This window comes from Contarinia nasturtii, unplaced genomic scaffold (genome assembly GCF_009176525.2).
Source record: "Contarinia nasturtii isolate CC-2019 unplaced genomic scaffold, AAFC_CNas_1.1 Cnas_scaffold_414, whole genome shotgun sequence".
NCBI classification, from domain to species: Eukaryota; Metazoa; Arthropoda; class Insecta; order Diptera; family Cecidomyiidae; genus Contarinia; species Contarinia nasturtii.
The window spans coordinates 2,193,384-2,208,525 of record NW_022197768.1 but is presented as its reverse complement, the minus strand read 5'-3'; the positions used below and the strand labels follow the sequence as shown (position 1 = coordinate 2,208,525).

Sequence of the window (15,142 nt, the reverse complement as noted above, 5' to 3'; positions counted from 1 at the left end):
CGAAGTCTTTAAATTGAAAACGGAAAAATCGCAACAAATACATTCATTTGAAGAAAAAAAGAAGACGATAATAAATGTGTGCGGACAGTCAAAGGCTCAATGAAATATAAAATTTATAATTTTTCCGAATGAATCACATTTTCTTCCGGAAAAATTGAAAAAAAAAATTCATACACGGATCATTGTGCGTACACCCACGTTTTTCGAACGAACATCGCAACTTGATTTAAATACGGCCAGAGCGCAACAATACTGCATTCCATATGAAATGTAAACTTCAAACGATCGACTGCATTTTACAATAAGTAACAGGCCTATTTATTGCGTAAAAAGTATATGGTCGATTCAAATAATGCCCACATTGTGATCGATTGTGATTTATCTATCAAATGTGTGCATTTTTTTATGTTGAAAATCAAATCGGCTATGTACTTTAATCGTTTTTTGTGTGTGATTGCATATGTGTTGTCTTAATTAATTTTTTCGTTTTGTGAATTTTCTTCATATGAACAAAATACTCAGCACTTTTTATATTCAAAGCCTGTTTGCGTATGAATGAAGTGGTTACCACCAAAACAGTTTTAAATATATTTTAGATGAAGTACCAAATGTGCAACGAACAAAGAAATAAAACGAAAAAATTATCTCAAATATTGATTTATATGCTCCATACTGCGATTATCGTGTGCACAACCATTTTTTTATCGTCATTTGATTAAAAATTGAAAAAAAAAATCCACAATCTAATTTTTTTTTCGACTACATTTCGATTTTATCAAATTTCCTACTTCCTACTTCCCAAAGCAACAAGCAATAAAATTCTGATTCACGTTTTAGTGACGTCCAATTATAAACAAAATGCACTAATAGCCACCAGCAAAGAGAGATTTTTTTGTTTTTTTCTTTTTTCAACTCGTATGCCGTAACAAACTTCGATTCTGGACTTTACCTCAAACAAACGTTTGTTCCGATTTTTGAATGTATTATTGATGAAGAGTTTTGAAGCGAGATTAGCGCATTGTACAAATAAGAATTAGCAATAGCAAATGACTGGATACAAGGACAGAGGAAAAAAGCGTTTACGGAAACATTACATTTTAAAAAAGTTTTCCTTCATTTGTTTGTCATCGTTTTTCTTTTCGTCTGAATCTATCACAATCGAACAATAGTAAAATAAATTTTAGCAATAAAACTGAACTGTCGAAATGAACTAAAAAGCAATTATCAGTGCGATTGTAGAACAAATTAAGTGAACGTTTTATCAATTAGTAAGATTAATTAAATGTAAGTAATGTAATAATTCAGACAGTATTTCGAATAATTATATTTTTTTATATATAGACGAATTGCTGTGAATAGATAAAACAACCGTCGTACAGTTTTTAAAAAAATAAATAAGCAGAATTCGGAAGAATGCCATTTTACACGGAAAAACAAATTATATTAATTGTTTTTAGCATTTCATATCCAGCAAAGGAAGAGGAGTTTTTTATTTTATTATACAATTTTCTTCTCTTAAATTTGAAGTCTCTTCTTTTGATTTTCTCATGTGGTAAAATTAAAATTTTCCGAAATCTGCCCTAAGTTAAGTACGTATTTAAAAGAAACATACAAATCTTTTTTTTTTGTAAATTACGAAACAATCGAAAATAAAGAAATATTTAAAAAAAACATTACGCATGTGTCAGGTTTCATTTATATTTCTTCTTTCATCATTCAAGACATTATAATTGATCGTTCAACAACTATTTGTTTAAAATTATATTTACAATCGAACTCATCAAATGTAAGTGTTTGATTCAAAAAAAAAATTCAAATCTTTCCTTGTTTCGCGGACCAATGCGTGTTCGCATATTAAAATTAAAATTTATCGTTTTTGTGACTCTAATTGTTTGATTTTTCGAACGTATTTTTCGGTATTTTTAAACATTTCCAACAATTGAATTGGTTTCTCAAAACATTTTGTTGTTAAACTAATGTAACTGTTATTCACTTTGTAAAATGTTGGAAGCTTTGCACGTGAATCACTGAAAAAAATTGAAATTAATTTTTCGGCTACATTTTTGAACCAGCCATTTGTTCGCTTTTTTTCCTTGAGATCGCCTTTTGCAAAGCACAATTTTCGATTCATATTTGGTAATACACCTGGCATAATTGCAATGTACCTGCAAACAAACAAACAAAAGCATTAAAACAAAATCAATTTTTTTTTTTTGATCAATCAAAAATCAATACTCTTTCTCATGTTTATAAACTCGCAATGGAAAATATCGACAAGTGTAGAATCCAACAATGGAAAAAATTGCCACTCCTCCCATCAGCGCGAGATCATAGTTTGAAAGCTGTTCGGCACTCGGATCGAAAGCGTATGCGACTAGGAATAGTGGACAAATGATGGAACCCAATGCACATACTGATCTACCTGTTGAGAGTAAATGACAATGCGGTGGACTATAGATCAATTGAAACTTTTCGTCTACTGCATCTTGTTTCTTCTTCCGATCAATCGATTTACTGTTCGTTGATAACCATTTCCTGCTGAAATTTAAAAAAAAATACTTAATAAAATAATTGGTTTTAATTTCAATGAATTGTCATACCTTTCAATGAAAATGGGACGAGCAATTTTTATCTGAAAATTAACACCGGCATATTTACTAACATTGCATAGTTGTGGAATGAAATTCATTATTGTGACCAAAGATTAAAATACGAAATGAATCATACATAACCACAATCATTGGCAGTGTTGACGTTTTTTTATCTGTTTACTGTCTGGCATGAGAAATGTCAAAAATGCCGCAATATTGAAACGACATTGAATGTTGTTGATTTTTCACCAATAAAAATCAATTTTGATAACAATTTTAATTTTATTGCGATTACCGATACATAACTAACTACATAATGAATTATTCCGGTTTATACTTTTTCGAATCAGAAACATCAAGCATTTGGTATAAATCGCTTGATTTTCGAAATCGGTCGGGTACTAACAATGCTGTTTTGTTATTGATTTTATAATTAAGACCTCTAAAAACTGATATTGCGCTGAAATTCTCTTTCACTTGTCCCTCTTCAAAATACTTTTTTATATCATATCTGGGTATCATACTGGGTTGAATCCTTATGTAACTGAAAATATAGAAATATTCATAAGATTTAATTTTTTATTCGAAATTTGACTATATGATTACGATTTATCTTTTCGGTAAATTCGAAGTGTCAACACGTCACAAACTCGATAAACGATCGCATTTGTGCCAAAGAGAACCATGACAAAAAGTAACAGCTGATCTTCACTGGCAGCAAGTGATCCAACAAATTGTACGGCCTCGGTTGTACTGAATAGCCAAGTATACAAGCCATATGATAGACCAACGGGGACGACAACAGAAAGCATTTTACCAAAATTCATTGTATACTGCAAGGGAAATTTATAAATCATTTCATAATCTTGCGGTACACGATCCATTCGTTTATAGTAATCTTCATGTTTGATTCGTAGCGTTTTGGTAAGCACTTGCTTTAATGCTATTTGACTGGTTTGAAAATATCGTCTGAAAACGAACGAAATTCATTAATTTTCTTGATTAACAACCATTTTATGTCATTCAAAAGTATCTTACTCCGGTTGCCACGTGTTTCTCCCAACAATATATTTTCCCAAAATTCTGAATTTTTCCAACCGTAAAATTGAATTCATTTTTGAGTCTTTTAAACAATAGCAAACAAAAATTGGTTATGTTTTTCTTTCATCGCACTTACGATAGTAATGCGGTGTCCACATTGAAGTTGAAAATTGAAATCAAAATTTTTCGAAAAAATATTTCATGAATTGTTTTTGATTTTTTTTTTCGTTCAAATCTTTTATAATAACATTTGACCTTTTTTTTCTGTCTGATGAACAATTCTATGTGCTGCATGATTTTGAAACGGTTACACTAATTTCAAGAAATCCTGTATAAATGTATGTTTTTGTTTCAGCACATAGTAGCAATGATCAAAGTTGAAAATAATTTAAAAGAATTTCCAAAAAATAATTAAAAAGAAGGAAAATATTTAAAAAAGTATTAAAATTATTAGTGAGACCTTATGTTCGATTCACATGCAATCTCTCTCCATTTTCCAGTCAATTCGATTCTATGAGGAGAATGTACACGGTGTGTACTAGATTTTTGTTTTGAAAACTATGAATACCATTGGACACCATTTTGATTTTTATGAAACCAAACCAAGCATAATGTCAAAACAGCACTGAAATTTCAGAGTATTTTGTTGAAAGCAGTAGTGATACATGGTGTTAATTTAGTTCTTCAATTAAAAAGAAAAGTGTGTTAAGAATAACTGAAAAGAGATAAAAACTAAAAACTTTATTATAGGGACAAGTGATAGTTTAAATCTAATATTTAGTTATATTCATTGCGTATATGTGTATTGAGTGAATGCCGAATATATTTTTATTATAAAGGGAAAAAAATTCTAAGCGCGTTAGTTTTCGCGTTGAATTGTTGTATAGACTCAGACTATATTTGTTTCAAATTTCGTGTATATAAGAAAGCACAGCGGCTGTTTAGCTAAGATTTTTACAAAAAAAAAACGCAGCGAAAAAAATTTATCGAAATCAAAATGAAGCGACACGGTGATGATATGTCCAATAAAAATAAACGATTCTCATTTACAAGTGATAATCGTCCACCGATACCTCAATCACCATCGAGCAGCAACTCATATTATTCATATCAATCACCGATGTGGGTCGATCCTCGGACCGATCCAAAAAATCATGCAAATATGAATATGTATCAGCCGCAAAATATGATGATGCAATGGAGTAGTCCAAGGTAGAATTTATTTAAGAAATTTTCTTGAAAAAAAATAGCATTCAATCTTTGTTCACTTTTTTTTTCTGTCGTACTTAACCTTTGTATCGACGCCGACCATTTTCAATTGGTCTATGTCTTGATGAAATTATAATTAATACTTATGGTATTTTAATGATCTTTAGTGCGGCATTATACAATCCGATGCAGCCACCGCCGCCACTGCCTTTGGACAGACCTCCAATAGAGACGCCACCACCCCCTCCACCCCACAATTCAATGAATTCACGTCGAAATCCAAATATGGGCAATAATATGCGTCGCACACCCTCTAGAAATTCACTTCGACCCGATCAACAGGGGTACGTACTGAGTTTTTGTACATTTTTTTTTTCTTCTGTGGAAATTATTTTAACTTTGAAAATCGGACTGTAATTGAAATAAAAAACATGGACAATATTAATATGATTGTATTTTTGGCAGGTATATGAATTTAGGGCCATATAAAAAGAATATAAACCATCACAGTCAACAAAATCATCAAAATCATCAAAATCATCAGAATCACAATAATCAGAAAAATGGTTCAAATCTTAACTCAAGTATGCCGGGCACATCGTCCAAATCAAATAAACCGAATGACGGCAAACCAGAAGATAATAATTCCCCAAAACGTAAGTATTCTGGTGTCGAAATGTGCACATTTTGATGCATCTATTCAATGCATATTTATACTGATGGCATTTGTTTTCAATGATTACAGCCACACTCAAGGTTAATAAAAAAGCACGTAGAAAACCAATGTCTGAACGGTACACATGCAAAAAAGAGTGGAACAAAGAAGACGCACATAAAGCATTAACATTAGAAAATGCATATAATCATTTAATAAAAAAGGTGCCCATGTTAATTTTACGATTCCCTGATCCTGAACTCAACAAAGCATTAATTCACTCATATTCACCCGCAATTGAAACAGTTCATTTTCAACAACCATCCCGAGCCCGGTAAGATAATTCCACCATCTTTTTTGCTCTATTCCATTCAAATTACACACACTTCAAATTACTAAATTGGATGATTTTTTTTTTTTCGCTACAGATACTGTTTCGTACAATTAAAACCCGATGCCGATATCGAACAAGTGAAAAAAGAAATTTCACAAATCGAATTTGGCACCGGTAAAATATCCGTGGAAAATAAAATAACTCGTCATGAAGTTTCTGAAGTAAGTGCCGTTGTTTTTAGTTTTAATGTGAAAAAATGTTCAGTTGGATAAATGGAAAAACGATTTTTGGAAGAAAAAAAAAATCGCTGGGACCGACTGACTTTTTCACTGTAACTATTCACAACTGAAACCAAAAACAAACCAAATAAAAATGGTGGTAAAAACGAAAACGGATATACCGTACCATAAATAACATCTCAAATCAATGAATACGAAATAGGTAACGCCCGAGCAACTAGATCCATATACACTGTATGTTGGTAATTTACCAACAAAATTAAATGTTACAGTTTTCAAAGAGAAATTTCCAACGGCAAAACGAATTGATATTGGTTATGCTCAACGTACAAAATTTACGCGTTACGCATTTCTTCACTACGATTCTGTCGAAGATTCAATGGAAGCATTTAAAAGTACATATAATTTAACAATCGACGCCAGAAGTCTGGTTGTTCGATTTAGACGCAACAAAGGCAGCGTTGGTTTATCAGAAAAAGGCAAAAAAACCAAAAAGGTAAATTAATCAATTTAAATTTGGGCCCATTTTCATGACCATTGAACATTTATTAATTGAAATGATGGTATTGCAGGAGGAAGGAGAAGGCACTGATGGTGATAAAAAAGAAGTTAAAAAACCATCAGGTGCACCACTCTTTGACGATGAAATGGTTGATAGCAAAGCAAATGTTAAAGAGAAGGCAGAAGAACTGCGAAAACAAGGCTGTAAGATCTTTTTCTCTCTCTATCTTTCCCTCTCAAAATTATAATATTACGAATATTGTTGGTTCCATTCGTCATTCAACTTACTAATATTTTAAATTTATTTTTGATTTATAGATGGACTTAACGCATCAAATGATACTCTTCTTGGTACTAATGTTAAACAAGAGCCAGTCTCTGAGGACGAAAATAATTCGGAAGATGGTTTCTGTTACGATGGAGACAACGATCCATACGATGAAGAAGATGCTTTTGGCCATAGTATGTATTTAATGTGATTTATCGATTGAATGTATGGAAAAGATTATTAATATTATGTTTTCATAAAAATTCAGGTGATTTTGACGGCAGTGATAATGATTATGACGACGATAATAATGAATATGAAAACTCTGGATCAAAGAGTTATGGAAGCCAACATTGGGAGCTGAAAAGTGCTCCAAATATATCAAATGTGAAAGAGGAAAAGGTATGTGTGTGTGTGTGTGACAAACATTAATGTGAAAATCAAACATATAATATTCTGTTCAATTTCTATTTTTAGCCTGATGACTATGCAGAACCCCCACAGAAAACGCCAGAAAATAAGGAAACCGACACAGACAAAGACAACGACAACGACGATGCTGATGACGATCTATTTGACGATTTGAATCCCGATGATGGCTTGGATGATGGACTGGATATTGGATTAGACGATTTATAAGCGCCAACTTAGCACATTGCACAATATGCAAATCATATGTTCGAAATTGTTCTATCCAATGACCTTTTTTCTTTCTTTTTTTTTAAATTCAAATAGCATACTTCTTTTTTTTATTGAATAATTATGAATATAAGTATGAATAATTATGATAATAAATGGAACAAAGAAAACTGCAAAAAAAAAAAAAATGAAACAGAAGTACATTCATAATAAGTTTTTAATGTCATATAATAAATATATATATATATTCACGAAATCTTTTTCGACAATAGTATTAGTTTTTAGAATGCCAGAAGAGGAAGCTGGAGAAAGTGGAGAAAGAATTAACCAAACTCAAGCATATATGTGATCGTAAAATAACATAAATGTACTTTGAACGTCACAACGTAGTGTATGTGTGTGTATTGGTAACAAAAAGAAAATGGACGTGAATTCGATTGTTCGGTCTGGTTTTTAATTTGTTTTAAATTTAAAATGGCTTCTCAGGAAATCTTTAGAAAATATTCTTGGTTAAATAGCAATTTATTTGAAAGAGCTTTAAATCAAGATGGATTAACGAATAAAATTATAAGGTTTGCTATACTACCGGCATTTGATAATGGCGACAACTATAGTAGTTGTTTGATTCGAGCAAATGTTGAATATTCCAATGATACTGGCACTCATTGCAAACAATTCATAATTAAAGCATCATTGGGCGAACAATTGGTTCGAAGTCATGATGTTTTTGCAAAAGAAATTTGTATTTACGATGAAATTGTTCCAAAAATGGAGAGTGTTCTTATGGCTGCATCCATTCCAATGAAATTAACACCCAGGTACATCATTTTCTATCCTATCTTGATATCATTGTATACCATTATGATTGTTACAGATGTTATAGCAGTGATCGGCAACAATCTTATTTGATATTGGAAGATTTAACTTTAAGCAATTACAAAAACGTTGCACGAACACAAGGTCTGAACTTCGATCAATTGAAACAATGTATAAATGCGCTGGCTCTTTGGCATGCTGCATCTGTTAAAATAAATACCAACGTATATAATATGTTTTTTTTTTTTTAATCAGGGACTATTTCATTTTAAATTGATGTCAACTTATTTTTTTAGGACACTTCCCAACGATTATATGATTTATTTCAAAAGCCACATGTACATCTTAATGGTTCACCGCACTATAAAACACTCTTTGAAAATGCCGTATATAGCTGCTCTCAGGCATTCGAAAATCGCTCCGATTTATTGGACATTGTTCGAAAATTAAGCCAATTAATTGAGAAAGTGTTTGAAAAATGTTGCACAGCTGTTGAACGCAATCACAGTACGATCAATGTATTAAATCATGGCGATTTATGGTCGATGAATATTATGTTCAATATGGATTCGAACATTGATGCATTGCCATTATTTGTACGTTCTTTTTCATTTAATTTGCATTTAAAACAATATTTCATAAATGGAAATGTTTATTTTGCAGTTGGATTTCCAAACATGCTATTTCGGTTCACCCATTCTCGATCTATCTTACTTAGTTTTTTCATCATCTAACGATACGGTGACATCGACAGAGTACGATCAACTATTTGATTACTATTTTGAGCAATTGATCGACGCAATGATAAAGCTAAAACTGCCATCAACAATTATACCAACTAAAGAACAACTTCAACACGAATTTGAATTGCGAGGTTGTTTTGGTGCATTTTTCAGTTTATTCATTGTTCCATTGCGTTCTATGGACGATGCAGGCGACAATGATGTGAAACAATTTTTAAACAAATCGGAAGACGGTCTTGCATTTCGAAAGAGAATTTATTCCAATCCAAAAGCACAAAAATTGCTCACAAATTTATTGATTTATTTTAATAAAAAACAATTTTTACTTTAATCATTTATTATTATTATTATTATTTTTTAATTAAAAACAAAATGAAAATAAAAAAATAAAATATTTTAATCAATATACCATTTGGATCTTTTCGGTTTGTTTGGTGATTCGTCTTTCGAATGTAAAATTTTTAAATATTTATTTACTAGTGAACTATCGACATCTTTTGGATTGCGTTTTTTCATTTTTGTACGATCAATTTGTCGTTTTTCATTTCGAATGTCACGCTGTATCTTTTGTTTTCTCAGCATTTTCTTTTGCGCCTTAACCATTCGGCTATGAGACACATTATCCTCTCGGAGTTTCCATTGTGGTCGTGTCTTATATTTACTTCCTTCTTCAGCTGTTGTTCCAGCGAATTCAGCCACTTTGATGTCACCATTTTCGTTGGTCTCATTTTTCGATGATTTTTTCTTCAGTTTTTTTAATGCCTTTGCATTTGGTTTGACATCAGTTTCGTTGTTATTGTTATTTTTGCTATTGACATTCTTCTTTTTGCACAATGGATTTTTTTGCTGTGACTTCAACATTCGCTTCATTTTAATATTGTGTACAGCACGATCTTCTATGCTAAATGACAAAATTGGTCTCTGTTGGATAAACAAAGTTAATTAATTAATGGATTTTTGTCGAGAAGATTGAATTTCAAAAAGAAACCTACATTATTCTTTCCAAAAACTTTTGGATTATTGTTGACTTTACGGAGACAATTCAGTGCTTCATCATGACTTTTGAATGATAAAAATCCGTACCCTTTTGATTTTCCATTTGGATGGCCGAGTGATGGTTTATTTTCCCGCATCACCCTACACTCTTTTGGCTGTAACAAAAAATTGATATTCAGTTAATTATATTGTCGATAACAACAACAAAAACAAAAACATTTGAGAGGAATGTTGAACATACCTTTAAACCGCATGCTTTGACGACAGCTTTTCGGAGTTTTGCATCATCGTAGCTCGGCGGTATATTATGAATGGTTACACGTTCTTTTGAAACAAAACGATTTAAATTTCTCAACGATTGATTCTTACTTTGTTCTAATCGTAATCGTTTCGCTAAATCCGATGCAGAAACACCTTCAGCTGCTGGTGTACCAGCCAAAATAGTTCCCTCCTTTGATAAATACAAATTTCGTGAATCTCTTGGTTGCTTTTGTTCACCAGTTTTCTTCTGTTGAATTTCATTGCGTGATAATGCCGGTTGTGGATCCAAAATTTGATGAAGCAATTTAAATGTGGTGCCAGCATTCAAACACATATCGGCCGATTCCTTTGTCTTTAAAAAAAATTCTTCTTATTATTTTTCACTATTACGATGGTGTTTTTTTTTTAATTGGACCAAAAATATATACCCGATATTTCACGAATCCATTTCCTTTGCTGTGGCCAGACACTTTATCGACCGTAATGACAGCATAATATAAAGGCCCGAATTGACGACACACTTTATACAAATCATCATTTGTACACTCGAATGGGATGTTTTTGATGAATACCGTGCATCCTTCAGCGACATCATTTGATTTTTGATGAATGGGTTTCTTCTCATCTTTGACGTCCTCTTCTTCTTCATCATCGTCGTTTTCGTTGTCATCATCTGGTTCACCGCCTTCGCTAGCCTCCTCCTCACTGTGCTCATCATCATTATTGTCTTCCGATTCATTCGCACTGTTTTCATCTTCACTCTCTTGCTTAATCTCCATTGACTCGGTGTCATCTTCATTTTTAACCTTCACTTGGTTGTTCAGCTCTTTTTGTTGGCGTATGTGTTGAACAAATTTCTTTCGATTGACCGCAAAATCAATGATAACCGGTCTACCGAATAAATCTTTGCCATTGGCATGATGGATTGCTTTTGCCGCATGATTTACTTTATCATATTGAATGAATGCACAGCCCACCAATTTGCCATCTTCACGTTTTAAAATGTTACACTCTTTAATCGGGCCATATTTCGAAAATTCCTTGGACAAATCGCTTTCGCTTATTTTGAATGGTAAATTTCGTAAAATAACACGAGCCTTTCGAAGTTTACGTTTCTCCTTCTCTGATTTCCGTTCATCTGCTGTTTTCTTTGGATGTACAAATTTCTTTTTCGCTTTGGTCGGATCATTACCAAAATTTTCCTCTAAAAAAACAGATGTTTTTAAAAATGAAAATTAGAATATATTAAATGATTATTATTTACTTGGAACGGTTTCGAAATCCATGTCTTCATCCATTGCTGTGTTTTGCTGTCGATGTATATTGCGTTGCGGTTATGTTGATTTGAATGGGCAAACTGTCAAAATACATCATGGTTTACGCACGTGTGAAATCTGATTGTGTGTATGTGTGTGTGTGTTGTTTATACTTTCGATGAGAGCGACCTCTCTTGGTGAGACGTTAGAATAGTTTAACGCCGAAACTTTTGCTTGTTCATGAATTATCAATTCTGAATTGAATTAAGTTGTAATCCAATTGGCTTTGGACTTTTTTTCAATAGAAAGTTTAGCAAATGTATATTGGAAGTGATTTCGAAAATTGCTTTTAATCAAATTGAAAGCGATTTGCATACGAGCCCACATCTTTCAAAACACCTGGGTGCCTTATTATGTGCAAAATCAATCTCGAGCATTTTTAATGGAATTCCGATCAGATTTCAGCGAAATGATATAGATGAGCATTGCTCATTCCCGGTGGCCATGCGAATTGATATGGCTCGTGTATGCCAGCCCATTCAAAATTATATAACGATGCAAATTATTGCCTTAAACCGTGATGCATCATTTATAAACGCAACAGCAAACAAATAAGACTAATTAATTTGTAAGCATGCTGGATATTTGTTTGTCCAATAAATCATTTTGCTGTGCTCGCACTTGTTGATTTACATCTTCAGTATATGGTTTGATGCATTACAACCTTTGCTTTAGCAAACAAAAGGTTAATCAAATTAAAGCCCCAAGCCATTTGAAAGTGGAACGAATAGATTGGATGCATTTTGAATCAAATTTCCATATTCCACATTCTGAATCAATTATACTAATTATTTTATTATTGAACGTTGATTCGTCGTTTTGCAATTTATATTCGAAAAAAATGTGGAATGGAATATTCTCTTCTTTTTATTTAATCTGTCGCTTAAATCGTTTGTATAAAATGTTTCAGGACAAGACATGTGCGTGTAATAAAAAAGTCAAATGCATTATAACCATGTCATACAACCACAAAAATATTTAATTTTTCAAACAGTTTGCAACGCTTTTTTTTCGTGATAAATTCCAAACAAATTTGTTGGCCAAACTGTGACAAAACCCATACTGGTGCTGTCCGTTCGTATTCACACCGCCAATAAATTGAAATTTAAAGAAAAACGACAGTGCAAAACTTCAAACTAAAATCTGATTTACAGTTTGAATGAAATGCAATCAACAGACTTCTAACTGTTCAACATTGAAATGCTATTAAATTTATGCAAACGAAAAAGAATGTTCATTTGGAACTTTTCTCATTCACAGAGTATAAATGTGATAGTTTTCATGATTTTGTTGCATGCATCAAAACTAGTTTCATGATAAAAAAAAAAATCCGATTCGACAAAGGCGAACAAAATAAAATAAACTAAAAATTGAGCTGCTGCTAGTTTCGCCTGCTTCCTATCTCACTCATCATCGGAAATTATAGTTGAACTTTTTTGAGTGAGTGAATGTGTGTGTGCTCTCGTTGCATTGGCCACTTAGCAACCACTTGGAACGAATATGCGGTGAAAACTTTTATACATTTTATATAGCATGTGAATTACGTTTGAAATCAATAAATTGCTTCAATTCGATGCACCAAAAATATCTGTCATATTTCCGGCATGCGGAGTGAAACGAATTACAAAGTTATATTACAATTAAAAAATTATAATGGATAAATGTATGCAGTGCGCGCCAAATGAAAGTAGGTCATCTACAAGATTGGGTATTCTTCGTTGAAATTGCTGAAACAGCTCAAATGATTGGATGGATGATGGTACACTGATGAATTCCATGTGCCAAGCAATAACCCAACAGAAAAATGAAAATATATTATTTCAAAAATGGAAATCATCTTTTTTGTCCTCGTTGTCACATTAAAAATTGCTCATTACTGTGTGATTTTCAGTTTTTTTTTTTCGCCCGCCCATAAATTTTATTGAGATTAATGATGAGCATTTTGTCCCTTTCGTTAGCATAATTGTTTTTCTTTTCTCGATGTCTTTCCTCACTCCGTGTCGCTCACACTTTTTCATATATGCGTTGACACACATTTTATTGAATTGGCGCGTAATGATGGTATAATACAGTCATTTTTGTGTTGTCATTCGTCGAGAAAATGTTTCATCGTCTTGCAAATTGAGTTTGATTTTGTTTAGTACGAAACTGAAAACAATATAAAATGGATTTAATTATTTCGGTCAATTAAGCAATCTCTCAAAAATATCACTGTTCATTTTCGTAAAAGTGATACACGCACACATACGCAACACTTTATGTTTCGTGGTAAATGTATCGCTTTGTGTTGGATGCTTTTGCACATCGATAACGGCACATGCATGAGTAATTTATAGTATATTCATTATTCACATATGTAGATGCGTCAACATATACACAAACAGATCCCAATGCAAATTTCAATTGAATGTTGGTGCTGTTGGTGCTGTTGAAGCTCACTTTGCTTGCTCTCGCTCCCCATCCTCTTCATTGCGGGTGAATTTAATATATCCTCTCTTTTACTGTACACCCCCCAGTGTACATGGCAAAGAGACAGGCAGCAGCACTTAGTACATGTACCATTTGGTGATGGGTTTTAGACCTTAGGCGCATTTTGCATAACATATAAGCATGTTAGTGTTTATATAAACGCAATAACTATTATCGTAATAGTTGAAAGAAATTATTTCATGAGTTTTATTATTGTCGTGCCACAATTGTTATACGCAGCATCTGAGACATATATGTGACCGTCTCTCACTTTGGATGCTTTTTGATGTGAAAAGTGCTGAGCATCACAAATTCAAAACGGCACCGAACGAACCAACTAAAAAAATTAAAATAAGAAAAAGAACAACTGAACAAACATTGAACCGCAACGACATTCTCTCTCACACACACACATATATGAGATTTTCGTAATTTTATGGTTCATACCAGTTTATCCAGTCTTGCCGAATTATTTGGTACAATGTGCACATATAAAAGCACATAAAAAGCAACCAGAATAAAAGAAAATCCCCATATCAACCAGTAAATTCCGATTTTTGCCTTCTTTTGGATTGTACGAAATGCGAACAGCGGAGAGCGAAAAGCATTCTCGATATTATGGCGCATCTAATAGCAGCAACTGTAGCTGTAGCAATCGCATAACCGATTCGTGTTCCCTTGGCGTGCGTAATTTTATCCCTTCGAACAAATTTTCACCGAATAAAAATGAATCGAAACGCATAATTTTCTCTCATTTCCACATTTACCTATATATCATTGCAGTCTGCGAATCGAATCGAATTGTTAAACAGTATTGCTGAACTATTAGTATCCATCATACGCACACATCGAACGGTGCGCGTGTACAGTGTGCAAACAAACATACGTATATTATATATATATCTAACGAAATATTCACGAGCCCGTTCGCATACCAATGCAGTATCCAACGCATAAAACAACAACAACATTCCAAGCGAACTGATGTAGCAGCGACAGCGACAGCGGCAAAAGCGAAAATGGAATAATAGAAAGACGGAAAAATAAAACACACAGCACCAAAG

The 15,142-nt window shown here is 32.7% G+C and overlaps 4 protein-coding genes across 8 annotated transcripts; 2 read left to right on the top strand and 2 right to left on the bottom strand.

Moving 5' to 3' along the window:
• Nucleotides 1–1,459: 1,459 nt before the first annotated feature.
• On the bottom strand, nt 1,460–4,183 carry LOC116338917. 5 transcript variants are annotated; one of them, XR_004200941.1, is made up of 6 exons: nt 4,093–4,183; nt 3,630–3,960; nt 3,198–3,560; nt 2,601–3,135; nt 2,236–2,538; nt 1,661–2,165 (listed from the first exon to the last, which is right to left on the bottom strand). XR_004200941.1 is itself a non-coding variant. In XM_031764486.1 (5 exons), the coding sequence occupies exons 3-5, from the start codon at nt 2,687–2,689 to the stop codon at nt 1,868–1,870; spliced, it is 687 nt and encodes a 228-aa protein (XP_031620346.1). In that variant the 5' UTR covers nt 2,690–3,135; nt 3,198–3,560; nt 3,630–4,124; the 3' UTR covers nt 1,460–1,867. The 5 variants fall into 5 exon arrangements, 2 of the variants coding, with proteins under 2 accessions (XP_031620346.1, XP_031620345.1); XR_004200939.1 differs by having other exon boundaries at nt 3,630–3,674; nt 3,769–4,104; XR_004200940.1 differs by having other exon boundaries at nt 2,236–2,535; nt 3,630–3,674; nt 3,769–4,104.
• Nucleotides 4,184–4,279: 96 nt separating this feature from the next.
• LOC116338778 lies at nt 4,280–7,598 on the top strand. The gene is made up of 10 exons (XM_031764242.1): nt 4,280–4,844; nt 5,009–5,185; nt 5,307–5,497; nt 5,587–5,830; nt 5,925–6,051; nt 6,272–6,565; nt 6,642–6,774; nt 6,889–7,032; nt 7,107–7,240; nt 7,316–7,598. Exons 1-10 carry the CDS (start codon nt 4,630–4,632, stop codon nt 7,475–7,477), a joined length of 1,821 nt encoding a protein of 606 aa, XP_031620102.1. The 5' UTR covers nt 4,280–4,629; the 3' UTR covers nt 7,478–7,598.
• Nucleotides 7,599–7,802: 204 nt separating this feature from the next.
• On the top strand, nt 7,803–9,334 carry LOC116338779 (the record flags this gene model as incomplete). Its single annotated transcript, XM_031764243.1, has 4 exons — nt 7,803–8,295; nt 8,352–8,517; nt 8,590–8,889; nt 8,957–9,334. Coding segments are annotated over exons 1-4 (1,188 nt in total), but the record flags the coding sequence as incomplete, so codon positions are not given.
• Nucleotides 9,335–9,432: 98 nt separating this feature from the next.
• LOC116338663 (RNA-binding protein 28) lies at nt 9,433–11,661 on the bottom strand. The gene is made up of 5 exons (XM_031764073.1): nt 11,558–11,661; nt 10,722–11,497; nt 10,274–10,645; nt 10,029–10,187; nt 9,433–9,957 (listed from the first exon to the last, which is right to left on the bottom strand). Exons 1-5 carry the CDS (start codon nt 11,589–11,591, stop codon nt 9,433–9,435), a joined length of 1,866 nt encoding a protein of 621 aa, XP_031619933.1. The 5' UTR covers nt 11,592–11,661.
• Between the last annotated feature and the right edge of the window lie 3,481 nt (nt 11,662–15,142).